This window comes from Lepisma saccharinum, chromosome 23 (assembly GCF_977018435.1).
Source record: "Lepisma saccharinum chromosome 23, izLepSacc3.1, whole genome shotgun sequence".
NCBI classification, from domain to species: domain Eukaryota; kingdom Metazoa; phylum Arthropoda; class Insecta; order Zygentoma; family Lepismatidae; genus Lepisma; species Lepisma saccharinum.
This window is the reverse complement of record NC_139251.1, coordinates 15552845-15569837: the sequence shown is the minus strand read 5'-3', so window position 1 is coordinate 15569837 and position 16993 is coordinate 15552845. Positions and strand designations below refer to the sequence as shown.

Here is a 16993-nt window from a genome sequence, read left to right as displayed (position 1 = left end):
TGTTCTTTCCTTGTAACGTTAACATCTACCATACTGAATTTATTTACGTTCCTTATGCAGATGGTATGTACCCAACTGCATTTTGTTCCGTTCCGCTACAGTGGTTTACATTTTGTTACATTCCTATGTAACGTTAATTAACCATATTGCCTTTCACTTCGTTCCGTTACGGAGGATTGCATTCATTACGTTCCTATGTACCGTTATTTACTACCATGTTGCATTTCGTTACGTTTTTTTGTAACGCTAGTATATACCACAATGCATTTCGTTACTACGTTCCTTGTATCCTTGTAACGGTAGTATATACCATATTGCATATTACGTTATGTTCCAATGTGCTCATTTCGTTCCGTTCCTTTATAACGTTAATATCTACCATAATACATTTTGTTACGTTCTCTGTAACGTCAGTCTGTAACATATTGCATTTCGTTACGTTCCATGGGTACCAGCAGCTGAACCATACTCTTCCTCCTACAAAATGGAACGTACCGTGTAACGCAAATTGGGTACGTTACGACTCCCTGCTTGTGCAACGTACGCATACTGTACTTTAGCGAGGACAAGAATTTACATGACCCCAACTCAGCCATGCAAAAATTAAACTTTGATAGTTATTGGAGCCCATTTTAATATTACAATTGTGGGTTCAGTATTTTTGAGGTATCGATAAGACATGTGGAACGACTGATTCTAACAAAATGAGTCAAGTTCAAAAGATATGTGGATGCTATTTGTCATCTCCATTTACATTCCATGCTGTTACACGGGATGATTTGGTAGTAGAGTGATTGACTATTCGGTTTCCATTCTTCAAAAACTCATTGTCCAGAACATTAGAAAGTAACATGCTGATTTGGATACACACACAGGCAGACACGTGCGTCCATCAAGGTAATTAATGTACATTAATTTGCATTTGCGTGCGTCTTTTGATAATTTATCAGATGCCATGCAATAATTACTTAGACAAGATAATGACAATGATGTTGCCATTTTTTGATATTTGATTAAGAGAATTTTATAACAAGAGAACTAAACTTAACCTTAGGAAGTAGCGTGTTTGAAAAACAAGAATTGATTTTAGGTTACATATTAGGAGGCTAACAGTAACGTCTGTTATTGAGTGGTGTTCCTGAGTAATTTGCTCTAAATGTTACATTTTGAGGTACATTCTAAAATGGCTGTCAAATTTATCATAAAAAATCTAAAAATTTACACTAATCTCTCACAAAGAAATAGATATCATGGGAATTAATACAATAAAAAAAAATTAGGATTTGTTCACCAACCAAGGAATAACAATATTTGCCATATATTCAACTCCCTACAACATCGAAGCTAAATTTTTTTTAAAAAAATGTAAATATACATATATTTAAAGTATGCATTCGTACTGTATAAGCATAAGAATAGAACGGAGGTTCTGAAAAGTATATATTGAAACAGTTTTTAAAATTTTGTTGAATATCTTTATTATTCTCTTAATCATTCCAAGGTAAATTCTAAAACAAGGAAAAAAAAGACCTTATTACTTAAAAAACTAGAGAAATTTTGTATCTTTCAAAACAAAGCAAATACACTGTCATTTCCTTCAGGTGTCAATTTAAAACTAAACAGAATTCCACAAATTTGACATGAATAAAAATATATTTCATACTCTTGTATAACATCAGTATATCTGTGCAATTTTGTGAACAGGTAAGACAGCTACTCAAAACTAAATGTATTAATTACTAGGAAACATTAAACAAGTACGAGCAAAATTGTTCTTTTAATTAAATTACTTCTTATGGAACCTCTGAAAAGATTTTCTTTGGTTACAGCTACTTATGTATAATGAACTATAAGATCGCAAAAAAAATCAAGTAATTATATACATTATTAATCTAGACAGTAATATTCCCCACATTTTCAACATGTTGTACAAGATCTTTCTGTGGTGTATCATTGGATTCCACAAAGTTTGCTACAATGTTTGTAGTCAATTCTGTGCTGCTATTTCTGAGATTGCTTTTTAATGAAGATTTAGTTAGATTTTTTTTCATGAAAATATAATTATTTCTAATAACAAGTATGTCATCAATAATTTCGGTTGCCATATTACACCTGAGTGGGTTTAGTATGAATTTCAGAGATGAAAAGAGTCTCTCGACACTAACTTGTGTTGCAGGAGTAGAGAGAACAATACAAGCCAAAATGTACAATTCGGGACAACTTGATTTTCTAATTTCCCAGAAATTTAGAACATTTTCAGTCCTTTTCAGTCTTCGAGTTGAAACAAAGTAAGTGTCCAATAATGACGCAATATTAAACTTTGGTGCAGATATGGTATTCCGCCGCAATAAATCTTGTTTCTTTAAGTAGTTTGTGACATGGTCACTGTCATCATCTTCAGTGCTGGAATCTTCTTGTTTCTTTACCTCTCCACACACTGATAAGGATTTCATGTGTTCAAGTCTTAACCACAACTTCTGGAGATACACCTTCGCCACATGGATGTTTTCTTCACTTAAAACAGAAAAGTACCTGGGATCCATGTAAATAGAAGCAAGAAATCCTGGATACTCAAATAATGATGGAAGTCTCTCTTCGTTATTGACATATAATGCTTGTTTTTCTCGTTTGTCCATGCCCTCTACTATGTGGCGTGCAAGGTCTGTGTTGATTGTTGATGTTTTAAGGCGACACTCCAGCCATATCCCGTAGAAGTCGCCAAGTAGAAGCTGTTCTTCTTGCAGCCTCTTTGTGGCTACTTTGGCTGGTTCCAGTGACGTCAAAATAGCCTCAATGTATATCCAGTCTTCTTGCTTTATTTTAACTTGCTCTTGATAGTAATCCCCTATGAACTTTTTAAGTGTAAAAAGTGACTGGAGCATATCATTTGTGCTGTTCCATCTTGTCGGGACATCAAGGGATGGTACCGGCAGTGATTCTGCATTCAATTGACGCCGTGCTGTAGGCGATCGTAAGACACGGCATGCTGCTTGACATGTCACAATAATATCCTTAACTTCAGGAATGGAATTGAGAGCATCATTCACGACTAAATGAAGAGTATGCGACGCGCAACGAACGGATTGGAGACGATAATCTTTACTCGTCAATTCCATTTCAATATCTTCATCTTCGTAAGTGTCTTGAGAAATATTAGACATCTTTGTTTCTTGATCTTCCCCAATAAGTTTCCCGGCTTTAATCATGTTTGCTCCAGTGTCTGTAGTTAAACTATATATATTCTCCACGGGCACATTATACTTATCCAGAATGTTCAACAATTCGTAACGCAAATTGCTACCTGTTTGAGACACAAATAACTCTTGAACTGACAAAGTACGCAATTGGAGAGCCCCATTTACAACAAACTGGACGTTGACACCAAAGAATGATCGTCCATTTTTCGAAGTAGAATCAACTTTTAGATGTATCAATTTTCCCTCCATTTCGCCGCGTATTGTTTCTCTGATCTGCTGGGCCTGACTGAATAGCATGTTCCGTACACCTTCCTTGTTCACGATAAACCTGCAGAGAATAAAATTTGCTTTAATCCTTAATTGATAAGTTGTTTCTTGATTTTTGAAATTTTCAAGACATTTGTTTCAAACCCAAAATAGAATTAAAATTCTTAAAAATATTTTTCAAATAGTATGAATTAATTATATTATCAAGCTTTCATCAACTAGGCAAATGCTACAAATATGAGAAAGCAGAACACTTTTTTGGTGAAAGTGAAAAAGATTGTTATTTAAAACCATAATAGGTTAACCTCTATCAGTGTGTCTAGAAACTAACGCAGCTTGCATGCAATAAACAGTGTTATTTGATGCAATCAACGCTCTTTAGTAAAGTTTGAACTAATGAGGAAGTTATAACACCACCCTCCCTGGTCACAGCACTGGGCTTTGGCAATAGGTCTTTTTGCTTCATTCAGATATACCTAAGGCTGTGAAAAGGATATATGTGACACCTATATTTTTTTTATTTTCTAAAATATATTAACAATAGTATATAGGGGATATCTAAATAAGTTGTACTGCATGCTCAGTTCCATCCAGCACTGGAAAGCTACAGAATGTTAGCATAACCTGTCTCTAGGCATATGGAGTACAGTGAGTTTGTTTTGTCTCTGCGCAGAGTTAGCACGTGATATGGGACAGATGCCGGCATTTTCGTCCCGTAACGTCTAGCATGCAGACAATTATACAGTATTTATATTACATATTCCGACCTAACCTGTGTTATAAGAGTTTAAAACGAACGCACTGTATATGTAACAACTTTGTAAAATTGAGGAAAATTTGACATAATATTTGAAAACTTTATATTAATTAGTTTTGTTTGAGTGTACAAAAGTGTGTTAAATATCATTTGATGAAAAAATGTGTCTCATACATATCAGTCTTCAGAAAATTACTTTTCCAGACAGTTATACTTAGTTTACTTATTCAAAGAGTAACTGTTGCAGTTGAAATTACTCATGATTATGTCAGTGAGTAACTAGTTTTACAGTTATTTGAAAAACTAACTTAACGTAATTGCATTCCTTCTAAACATTGTAAGGATATACAGAACTCTCTACCTTCATTACATGAGGCTGGATCAATAAAATCAATGTATTTGAAGTAACCTGAAATGAATTTCTAAGGAATTCTAACTAAAGAAGGTAGCTGTAACCGTAGCAGAGTTTCATTTTTGCAATAGATGTAACTTTATGACGTTACTTTTACTATTCTTTAAGACAAATTTTTAACTTTAAAATTTGTAGCGTTGGGGGAAAAAGTTAAATTTGGCAACACTGTTTCAACTATGGGCTCCCGCGTAGCCAAATTATTAGTGATTTAACATTTGGCGCTAGCGGTCCAGGGTTAAATTCCTGGTGGGAGCCCTCCAAAATTTCAGTCCTGCCCAGCTACGCGAGGACAGTAGTTGAGCTAGTTAAGGAGTGGGTTCTGTCTTGAAAGCCAGAAATAGCTGCGATGGACTATGCGCGGACCAAGCGTCATCCTTTGAAAAATCAGCTTAGAGTTGTTGGCATTTGAATAATTAGTCTTGTTTGTATACGTCAAATTGATTTAAGGGCCTTTCTCTTAGAGGGGTAGTTTAGCTTCCAACTATTTCTTTTCTGGACGCTTTTGTTTCCTTTTTTTTTTCGGAATCTCCTACTAAGGCAAGAAAGCTGGGCTTCGTTCCATTTTGAATTTAGGACATCCACGCTTTGTTGCAATTCGTCATTTCTAGTTGCTCATTAAAACTTCAGTGTTTGGTTTAATCTTGATTGTTGTCATAATATTACAATGCGATGACATACCACAGACATAAAATCCAAAATAAAATTTCTTAAATATTTATTTTCTTGTAATTAATGATCATTGGGTGTGTTCAATTTTTCGCAATAAAATATCCAACAGAAAGTAACTGCAAAAGTAAGTTATTCTTTAAATTGAGTAGCTGCACCGAACCTACTTTTTGAACCAAGCAACTGACTCGAGTAACTTTCCGAACACTGATTAAGACTGTCCGTTACTAACAATGAAAATAATTTCATTCGTATACAATGTGAACATACTAAGGAATACATGTAAAGGACAATCTGACGACATTGATGAAAATACGCACCTGTCAGAAGCTGGCATCGCTTCCAAAAGAGGATTCACTATATCTTGAAATGCTTGGTCATTCATCAGTGAAAAAGGACGTCCGTGCTCCGAGATGAGTCGGATGCAAGACTGCCTGAGGATGTCTGCGGTCATCTTTACATTTAGGAGAATATTGGCTTTCGGATTACTAGAGATAGCATTTCTCATTTTCTTCTTCTGCAGAAATGACAGCTTATCTTGATGCCTCCGCTTGATATGTTTCTCTAGGTTACCACTATGATCTCCCTATAAAGAAAATAGTTTTATTCATACTGAAAGAATTAATATCAAAGTAAAATCTATGTGCGAGTTTGTGTATTCGTACAATATACCCATATACGTAAATATATGGAGACCACTAACTGTCATTATATAACAATATGCTTAATGTATGGAGATTAGTCACAAATTGGAATCCCAGCACTTTTTACGCCTGATTAAAATACTATAGAATACCCTACACATAGTGGACCTTCCCCAATATAAAATACGTCGAAATTCTTGAACATGGGGAAAGCTAGACTACAATGCGTGTGGAGAATTTACAGGACAACGAGCTGGAGGCAACTATAGAGGGGGGCGTGGTGATAAGTGACAGAACAAGACTAATTTGCGGTATAAGCTCGCCTAACTTCTAGATAAACTCTACAGGTTATAGGGAGAAAGTTGTGCTTATGGATTTTGAGATTTTGGGAAAAATTGAAAGTCAATGATTGGGATATGCATTTGAGTTGATTTAGTATATTTTACTTCGCTTTTCTGCCAATTTTGTCTAATTGCGAAGTTGGGGATGAGTGATATGATGAATGGGCACACTTTTGCTCTTTTTACTATAATAATAGAACAAGTAATTTGATTTTGAATTTTAAAAAAAGGATGCAAAGATTGCTCCAATGCAAGAACAATGTGCGTAAAAACTTTGTTCAGTAAAGCCAATTTGTTCAGGCAAATTTGCTTTGAATTTTTAATGCTTAAGTAATGATAAGTAACTTTTGTCAATTCTAGGTAATTTTGAACATTTATAGTAGTTTTCTGAAGATTTTTTGTAGAGTTTGACATTTTATTAATTGAATATCTTTTACCCTTATTTTTCAAATTTTGTCATGTGATAATGTCCTCTTGCTGACTGAAGTAAACCTAGGACACACTGCTTTCAGTATCTTTCAGTTCTTTCAATGAGAGTATAGAGGAGCTTTTCCATGCTGATTTCGATGCATAAGTATTAATTACTAAGCAAATTATCCACCATCGCGTTTGTTCTGTTTTACCGAATGAGAGTTGCGAATTTGAACAAAGCGCCAGACAAGCAACTGAATCTCTACACAAGCATTTATTTCTCAAACACACGCACGATGCAAGAAAAAAAATTAACAAAAGTAATCTTTGTCAATTTCCCACACGATACTTGTGTATCGTACTGTACACGTCTTTACTAGCAGACAATCATTTTTATTTTAGAATCTCCGTCAAGTGTTTATTGATCATATTACTTCAGCTTTATTCTGAAAAGCCATTGCAACTTTTGTCTTCTGTAACAATACAACATAAAATTATTTTTTAAAAAAAATGATTTTAAATCTCACGTATTTGCCAATTCTGCATTAATCTCACTGCTGCTAACAGTGTGTATTACTCCATTTTCCGAACAAGTTGTAGTAAATTTAAACATTTTACACTTATCCATTAAATTTATCAAAAATTAACTCATCAACTGTTAAGGAATTAATAACAAATGATATATTTTTAAAATTTTATTTTTAGGTCATTAATTGCTTCGCCCTGTTATAAACGCTATTTCCTTGATATTAACCAATTACTGCAATTCAATCCTGGACATATTGGACACCCATTCAGAGGTGTGTGTTTTATAAACTACAACCCACGGAAATCTTTCCTGAACCTGATATTTTGTCTTTCCAGTAAAGTCACAATTTGATCTGAAATATTTTCATACGTTCAGTTTTGGCCCGCAACGCCATCAATAAAGCATTTGGTTTCTGACGAAATATAATGTATGTACCAAACGTAAAATTTAACTTACCACTCCATCAAATTGATCAATTTAGTCCAATTTTGCATATACGAATTAAAATAATAAATTTTACTAAACAATTCAAGTGATGGAATAAAGGTCCTACTTGGAATGTTAGAATGTAACCATCCTCCGCAATTTTATATGGATATACTAGCTAATGGATAGTAGGAATTTCCCACGATTGCTCTCTCCACGAAAACAGTCCAGTCAAAGTCTGAGCTTCCCCTTGTCTCCTCCACACCCCTGGTCCTACAGGGTTGCCACACATCTTAGCTGCTCAGTCGACACTTCGCGCGTTGTACAGTGGGATCCATGAGTATTACCGTGCAAATTGTCCATCACCATGTTAGTGCATTTTATTTGACCCAATAAGAGCTTCAAGAATTAAAAGAAAACTCAAAACAAGCTGTTGACAACTTCTGCACCAGTATACATAAAAATCCATCGCTTAAAACACATAGGATGTACGAGAAAAATAACGAAAATAGTCGGACAATTTGCCGAGCAATATTAGTGCATCGCACTGTACGTATGCGGTTGATTGCGTCAGCTGAAATTGTTGCTTATTGGTAGAAGAGGCATATATTTTTGGTAAATAATACAAAATTTCGGTACAATTTTCGGGTTCAAATGCGCTAAATAAAATAAAAATTCGTTGTTATAGCGGTGAAAAATCTGATCAAAAGTGGTGTATAAAATGACAAATTGAATATAATCCTAAATTTGATTAAAAAACTGCACTTATTACACAAAATAAGTATATCCCTTATAGTACATTCGTAGCATATCAGTTCTGTTGGAACGCTACGCATTTATGTAGTTACGAGAGTATTAAGTCTATTCTGTATAAAGGGGTCAATTTATGCTTCTCAAATATTTACAGCAGAATTAATCATTTCTCCGTGAATTACCTAACTCAGGATATTTCAAACTTCAGAAAGTATCGCATCGGTAAATAAACTAATTTTGTGTTTAGGAGTATTTCTTATTTTGCAGATCATTTCGTTACGAAACAGGGTAGGAAAATGCACCTCACCTTTCAGAAACATGAAAAATTAACATTACAGCATGTCATTTCACATTTCGTGTTTTCGTCAAAAACGAAATATGGATGTGTCTACTTACTGGCAAGACTAGGTGAGCGGCGTGACCTTGACTGAACTCTTTTCGTGACTTTAGATTTATAAATTAGCAGTTTGCACCTTTTCATTAAGTAGCCTCCTTCCTTTTTTGTCTTATTTCTACAGAGACTAGTTGAATATCTAGTAAAATGACGCGCTGTATTACAATTACTAATAGTATTACAAATTGTACACAAACATCAAAGAATGAAATACATTAGACACGAGTTTTCTGAAAATTTCTTCTTTTTCAAACTTTATACAGACGAAAATCGTGAATGGTAGTGAGCTCGCCCTGTTGAATAGGATGGGATTTCTGAGTGGAATGTTCAATGCAGCATATTGATCAAGATACAACAACTGAATTACGGCGAAGTAGGTTAGAAACCCTGCGTGCTCAAGAGCAGCTTCGATAAGGCACCTGAATTGTCTAGAGCTGAACAAGGAAATGGGCGATCTTTATTTCCCAAGGCCATTCCGCAAAACTAATGCCACAAGAAGTTTCCTGTGTGGATTTGTGAGCATGAAATTGTAGGTTGATGATAGTACTACAAGACGTCAAGTGGATTTTTTCCGTTTCGTTATTTTATATCGCTTTGCTACCTATAGAGTTTGAATAACTAATTAATCATTTGATGAGCAGACAAACACAAAGTAGCCGATCCCGTGGCAAATTAATTAGCGTAATACAATGCGAAGTCTAAAGTCTGATTAGAACCTGGACTAGAAGATATTGTCTTTATACCACTTCCATCATCTATCGCATCCTTTATCATCGCGATTAACAGTGGTAGACGCGAAATAAAAATAGAACCTTTGCAAGGACGTCCGAAAGAGGGGCAAGGGGTGGACGACCCCCCTGGAAAATGAAAGTCAACCAAAAATTATATATATATATATATATATATATATATATATATATATATCACACATATAATGTCATTTCAGCTACAATAATATATGTTAATTATTGCATGAACATAACTTCAAATTAAAGTAATGTTTTTTTTTAAAAGACAACACTTATGGTGTAGGACATGCACCTTGTTTCCCCCCCTGGAAAAAACTACCTTGCTTGCCCTTCCCTGAAAAAAAATGCGGGCGTCCATGAACCATTGGTATCTACTTCGGAGTATAAAGCGTTGTTTCTTCAATGTATAGCGCGGAAGTAGACCGCAACAGCCTCTTATTTGACAGGAAATAGCAACACGAGAATAGGGATTCCTCGTATTTTAGATTTTCTCAAACTAATTTCAAGTATGTGGTGGAAATTCCTTCTATATAGTATGCAAATCGAGGTTTGCAGTTTGAATGGGCGTATTCCTTTTCTCGGTTTTTCCTGGAGACGATATTTTCAATTACTTTGAAGCATTTTGTACCATTTTTTATTTTTATAAGCAATTTCATTAATTATACATATGATAGAATGATCTAAACATGAAACTCATTGTCTCTTCCAATGATTAACAGTTTTCCTTGCCTTTCATTACGCTAGGCCTCTCAGTCGCTATCTTTGTTGTGAACCTAGATTAAGTGTGGGGCTTATCCTCTATGCTTTCATCATACAGCATGGCTGTGGGCTACATGCTTGACATCTTAACACAACTCCTTTCAAATATTTCTCGGGAAACGTATTTCACCTATCGTCCTACGGGAATCAGACGAACGTAACTACAAAAATGCGGTTTTCAGTTTTGTTAAAAAAAAAATCCTCTGAAGGGTATTTGAAGTAAATCGACATTTTTCCACTTCTAATTCTTATCTGTAAGACTGAGTCACGTTTAAGAGTCAGACTTTATGCACAGTAAGGCTAATCGGAACTGAACCTACAGTTTATAAAATTGGATCCGAACCACTGTGTGCCTCCACCGGGTATCGAACCCGGGACCCCTGGAATACAAGGCGACGACGCTACCACTGCGACATCGGGGAAGCCGACCTTCACTTCAAGTATCGCTATCACTTTTTAGTAGTCAAGGAGTATTGCATTCATTTCAATTTGGAGTAAGAGTTCAGCATTCACGTAAATCAGCAAACTTTGAGTTTTAGATACAATGTTCAATAACAACTTATATCGTCACGGCCAACAAAATAATGGCCATGAAAAAATTAGTATCAAGACACCATACTAAAATTGCTGCTTGAAGAACACCGTAAAGACTAAAGTCGTTGCCTGCTCCGTGACTGATCAGCTAAGCTGCTATTTGAAACCCTGGCTAAGGTATGGACGTACCATTGAGTTTGTCCCAATATCTATTCAACCTCAACATAGTAAATAACTGAAGAGGTAGGAAAGCTACGTAAAATTGCCGAAATAGGAAATAAAATACTCCTCTACCCCCCACACATGCATATGCAGCCGAGTTTTGAAATGCCGAAGCAACTATTGCCCACGGTCAGACTATATCAGTTGCTTTCAAACGTTAACATGATGAAATGAACGTTTCTATATGCACCTCCATGCAAATAATTTCATAGAATCCCAAATAAAGTTAAATTAATTAATGTATTGAAACTAGGCATTTGAATTTTCCCAAGGCAAACCTGCAGACATGAAAAGATCTGCCCATAGTCTTCAAGCACCTTTAAATACGCTGGCTCATAGCAGAATGTGATGTGTGAGCAAGAGTGCACTCGTGCACAATCCTACGTGTAATTTACAAACGTTAATTATTTTCCATTTCCTTTCGCCTGCATCCTAACATTTTTTTAATCCACGACAATCAGAGCAAAAAGTTTAGTTAGTTTTTTATGATAAGATTGAATTCCTGCAGAAATGAACAGAAACTACTGTGGGACCACAAGGATATAAACCTGAGCAGACTCGCGGCTCGCGTGCACCGTACTCTCGCGTGGAGGAGAGGGGCACAGTAAAGCATGCTTTCTTATGGCCAGAGCTGAATGGAAGAAGGAAAATCTGTGCGTACACTTTTCGGCGTTGTGGTCGCTCTATACGACGTATAACCCCATTGCACTCTAAACTAAGGCTCTCCGACATTTAGACGAGCTGTTTTCAGTTTCCTTTTTCGAGACCACGTTCTCTACGTTGACCCTCACTGGCAGAACAATTGAGAGGAAGAATGTAACTTATAAGATAGAAAACACTTATGATGTTTAAATAGTAATAACACGATCAAGGTGGCTTCGGTCTAGGACGGCTATGAGATTCGACAAGTTAAGATAAGTCCCATCCTGAAATCCTAAATAACGGAATTTACGGCGAGAACTGAAACATTTCAACCTGCCCGAAGATTGCACTTACCGCAACTTTCTTTCCGCAGCCCGGAATAAGACAGTGAGATTCTCGTCGTATGTCATCAAAGGAGAAAAACATGCGAACGGGATTTTTTCTCTTTCTTCCCTTGGATAGCGAAGAACCTTCTCCTTCCATTGTAACCAATCGTAAAAGACCGAGATTCCCATTCACGCTAGTTTTAAGGATCCCAATTTCTTCATCTACCTCCGCTGTAAAATGTAGTTCTAACCTCCTACCCCTCCCTTAAATCAAACACTGCGAATCTGATTGGCTCCATGTAGAAGCAGCTTGTGGCGTATTTGTACACTGCTGAAAAATGCAGAAGCAGAAATAGTTATTTCCGTGGGTTAAAGCAAGATATATATATATATATATATATATATATATCTTGCTTTAGTATATATATATATACTAAAATGACAAAAAGGTAAGTAAAATAACCTAATTCAATTAATCATATACATATACACACCTGAACGATTATCGCCTGCACCATATTACTGAACAAATCCAAAATAAAACTTTATAATCACTCATTCCACTAAATGCCCTTGAGAACTGGAGATAGGTTGTCGTCGTCTTCTTTGTTTGGCACACACCGCCTATTAGCGATTTCTTGCCAGAGGTCCTATTTGGTAGTATTACACTTCTCTTAAGAAAAACACTTGAGGTGTTTTATCAAACTTTCTAGGGTGCACGCAGTGATTCTAATCCATTTCACCAAAAATATACTTTTGTCCCTATGGATTCATGTCTCACCATATGTACGCTTAGATTTATTTATTGATTTATTTATTTCAGATGTTACCCCTAATGAAGTTAAGGAGTTTTCATTTAATGCCCTTGCATTTTCTTTCTTGTGTCCCTCTGCTTTGATACCGAAATGCTCTTTTGTTGTAAAACACACCTACAAATACTTAAAAAAATAATAATTCTAAAACGTATTAGCTAAAAAATACATTTTTCTTGGACTTCTTTATTAGGCACAAATGTGTACACTAAATACATATTCAACAAATACAAAGTGAGATCACTTACCTTTAAGAAGCCGGGTTCGCATCCAGGATAAAACGTTCAATAAATGTTAGTATTAATATCTCCATTTCCTCTCTTCTTTTTCACTTAGAATTCCATCAAATAAACAGGCGTAATTCTGCAATTCCCCATCATTTGACATTTACAATCAGTGAATATGATAACAAAAGTGCTCACATGTCTACAAATGTCTTTATACTTCACTACCTTCGAGACGTTACGTTGTTCACGTCGCAAACAACAGAAAAACGCTTCGCTAAATAGGTAGACTCTCGAATATTTGGCCAGATAAGACGTTTTCATTTTAAGGCATGTCAGACACATTTTAAATGAAGGAACGTTAGAATTTTTTTTAAAAAAATATCTTCGGTATCGTAGATGTGTGATACAAAGTGGAACAATTTTGAAAAAATACAATTTAGTCAGATATTAAATTATGAACGTTGGACTTTACATAGCAGCAACATTAATATTCGGATACACTTAATAAAATAAGGAACAAAGGAAGTAGCTAAAAATGAGTACATAAAAAATATTACGTGGTAGAGTGGCGCAGCACGCTACGACGCCAGGGGTTCCGGTTTCGAATCCCGACCTGTGCAGGAGTGTTCTTTGTGATTGTCCCTTCATCAGTTTCACCATTTCGTCGCTCATACTCATCGTTGCTTTCTTAACCGCCAGATTACCATTTCGGATGTACAGACGGGATCAAATGAAATGTACTTCCGTTTTCCTACCAACTCAGAAGCGAGTTGGAAACTCTTCATTGCTCCTGTATAGATAAGAAAGTGGGGGAGGGCAATAGCAGACAAGGCCAGCACGCAAACTTGTTTCCGGCAAAGCGTCTTGTTGGAGTCTTGGCAGTTTGTGGAAGGATTTTGTGTTCCTCCCCCACCCCAACCCCGCCTTTCTCTCTCTCCTTGAGTTTGTGTTTGTGTGTGTGTGTGTGTGTGTGCGCGCGCCGACACCTGTTTCATTTTAAGTTTGACGTATTTTTATTGCATCGACTAATTGCTGTCATGACTGGAAATGAAACAGGTTAGCAATGGAGACATAATGAGGGATCAAAAATACAAAAATTCCGGGCATGAGTACTTAGTAGTAGTAAAGGTAAGGTAAAGTTCGTCGTGCGTATAGAACCGTGCCATGAAGGCACATTTAAGGGTTTGTGGCAGTAGGGTGTCGCATATTCTCGAGTTCGGACATTTTGGAGGTCATATGACCAGCACCACGCTCCAGCCGTCTTTACTCCCCAAGGATGTAGAAGAAACGAGAAAATAAAAATGTTTTACATTCTGCGTATGTGACAAGTAATTTTTTGGATATTGTCTTTGAAGTATCTGTTAACATCCTAACCCGCAATTTTGTTTAAGGATAAAACTGGTTGAAGGCCGCGAGTGTTCCTGAGAAGTAATGAACATATCACAGAACGCGCAATAGTTTAGCTCGCGTTTTTCTGAAAAAAAAGAAAGAATGATATACAAATCAATTCTACGAATGCTTACGTCATTGTGACCATGGAGTGCATTTTGCACACTAACGAGGATCTGGCGTCATGACATAAGGTCAGTATAATGGTCTGTGGGGTTTGGACTGTGTCCTATCCATTTACGTTTGTAGTTGTCCTTTCACAAATTTCATCTTAACACACCTTTCATACTTATCTTTGTGATTACCCAAAAGTGGAAGAAAAGCGAAATAAAATAAATAAACACATCGATTATTGTGTCCCTGCGTTTTTCAATCTTTCTTCATGACCGAAAATTTATGTTTCACTGATGTAATGCATCACTTTAATCATGTGAATTATTTTCCGTCATCGTTGTGTGCTTAATCATTCCTTAAAGCATAGACTCTAATGCTGTTGTCCTTAGTGTAATTGATCTTATTGTGTGGAAGTTTTGATGTGGACAAAATAATGGTGAAGAATAAATCTCAATTGATTGTTCGAAATTTAAAATATAATAACTCCGAGGTGACGCATATTAACTGTTCTTAGTTCGATGTCAAAGAACGATTTCTCCTATACATTAAGAAGGATTCCGGCCTCCGTGGTAGAGTGGTTAGCACAGCTTGCTTAAACACCGGCTTTGGCATTGTGTTCATTCGGTGTTCATTGTGAGTGTCCCTTCATTAATTTCATCATTTCATCGACCATCCTCATCGTCGCGTTTAGCCAAAAGTGGCACAAGAAGCGAATTAAAATAAAGCAAATCAATCAATCAATCGATCATAGGGTCTCCGGTTTCATAGAGCAGTATGCAAAGCACTTCGTCATGGATGCCCTCAAAATTCAAATAATAATTTGCAACAGAAAACCTGATATTAGAGTATTTTAATAGTTTAGGCATATTAACAATTCACGTCAACCAACAATAAACAATTTATTGATTGATTTTCTTTTATTATACTTCGCTTTTTGTGCCACTTTTGGCTAATTTGCAAAGATCAAACATTCATGGCCAGGCCAGGATTCGAACCCGGAACCCCTGGTTCTGAGATTTCGGCCTGTGTATGGGGTTGGTGGCCATCCACCGTCGTGAGGAAATTGAGGAGCTACAAATTAGTAGCGTGACGCGGCCATGGAAACCTGCAAAGACTGAAGACCACAGATTAGCTGAAGACTTGTCTTGTTAACCACGCGTCACCCCATAATTCCAACCTCGGCAGGTGGAAGTGAAGCCGGCAGTCGGTAGGTAGGACGTGGCCCTCACGGACCGTTGCGTCACGGGTTATTATTATTATTATTATTATTATTATCATCATCTTCAATCAAATAAAGCTTTATCGTTATATATTACCGTATTTCATCGCATAATCGTCGCACCCTGTTTTTCAATCCAAAGAGAGAGAGGAGGGGGGGAAGGCAGAACACAAAATCCTTCCACAAACTGCCAAGACTCCAACATAAAGCTTGCTGGAAACAAGTTTCCGTGGTGGCCTTGTCTGCTACTGCCCTCCCCCACTTTCTTATCTATACAGGAGCAATGAAGAGTTTCCAACTCGCTTCTGAGTTGGTAGGAAAATGGAAGTACATTTCATTTTATCCCGTCTGTAAAGCAGTCCCAATGTCTGCTCCAAGTTGCACAGCTGCTTTCAGAGCCCTTGGTTTGAGAAGGGGGTGGGGGTGAGGAAAGGGTCTTGATTTTTCATACCGAAGCTCCTTCATTTCTTTCTCCCATTTATCTTGGTTGAATTTTCTGAGATACGGAATTTACCTCATTTTGCTTTTCATTACGTTTTATTGCGTTACCCACGGTACGCTTACATGTACTTAACATTTTCAATTTCCTTGCACGTACCGACACCCTTTGGTTAGATACGGCAAATATAAATAGCTGTCGTTCGTCAAATGTTGTTTTTTTGTTTTGTTACCCATTTTTCTCGTACTTCAGTCAGGGATCAATGCAGTTACTCATAACAGATGTAGTCAGGAAGTAGCATGAATTGTTCTTTCCCCGCATTGTAGTTGACCGGTAAAAAACTATGTAACAGTAACAGAAGGCTTTCAAGATTTGTCTGAATATTAAAGTGATCTTTTTTTTCACACCCAAATATAAATAACTAATTTCAGATTTGAAAACGTAACAGGGGTGTAAGGGGTGACCTTCCACGCAGTACATACACCCGATCGTCAAAATCAGTTCCACGTAGTACACCCTGGGCTGCCTTTTGCTGACTAACAAGTCTCTGGCGACTGGCCAGTATAATTCTGTATGTTCTCCTGCTTTTTGTCATGTGTGCTGAGTGCCCCTTTACAGCCTCAGCTTTTAACCTAAGTCAGAATATTTTCATATTTCAGTTATGCGACCTTACAGTTATGTTATTTGTTGTGGTAAGGGGCTGGACCCAGTATAACGTGGCGGGTGCAAAATAGCCTAAGTGCTGAAACACCCAAAATTAAAAA

The 16993-nt window shown here is 36.6% G+C and overlaps 1 protein-coding gene across 1 annotated transcript in view; it reads right to left on the bottom strand.

Moving 5' to 3' along the window:
* LOC146005434 (uncharacterized) overlaps positions 1-5753 on the bottom strand; it is a 23138-nt gene extending 17385 nt beyond the window's left edge. The window contains exons 1-2 of the mRNA XM_083144678.1: positions 5620-5753; positions 2379-3525 (exon numbers count right to left, since the gene is read on the bottom strand). Of these exons, the coding sequence (XP_083000804.1) occupies positions 2379-3525; positions 5620-5753 (1281 nt within the window). The remainder of the gene's footprint in view (positions 1-2378; positions 3526-5619) is intronic.
* Between the last annotated feature and the right edge of the window lie 11240 nt (positions 5754-16993).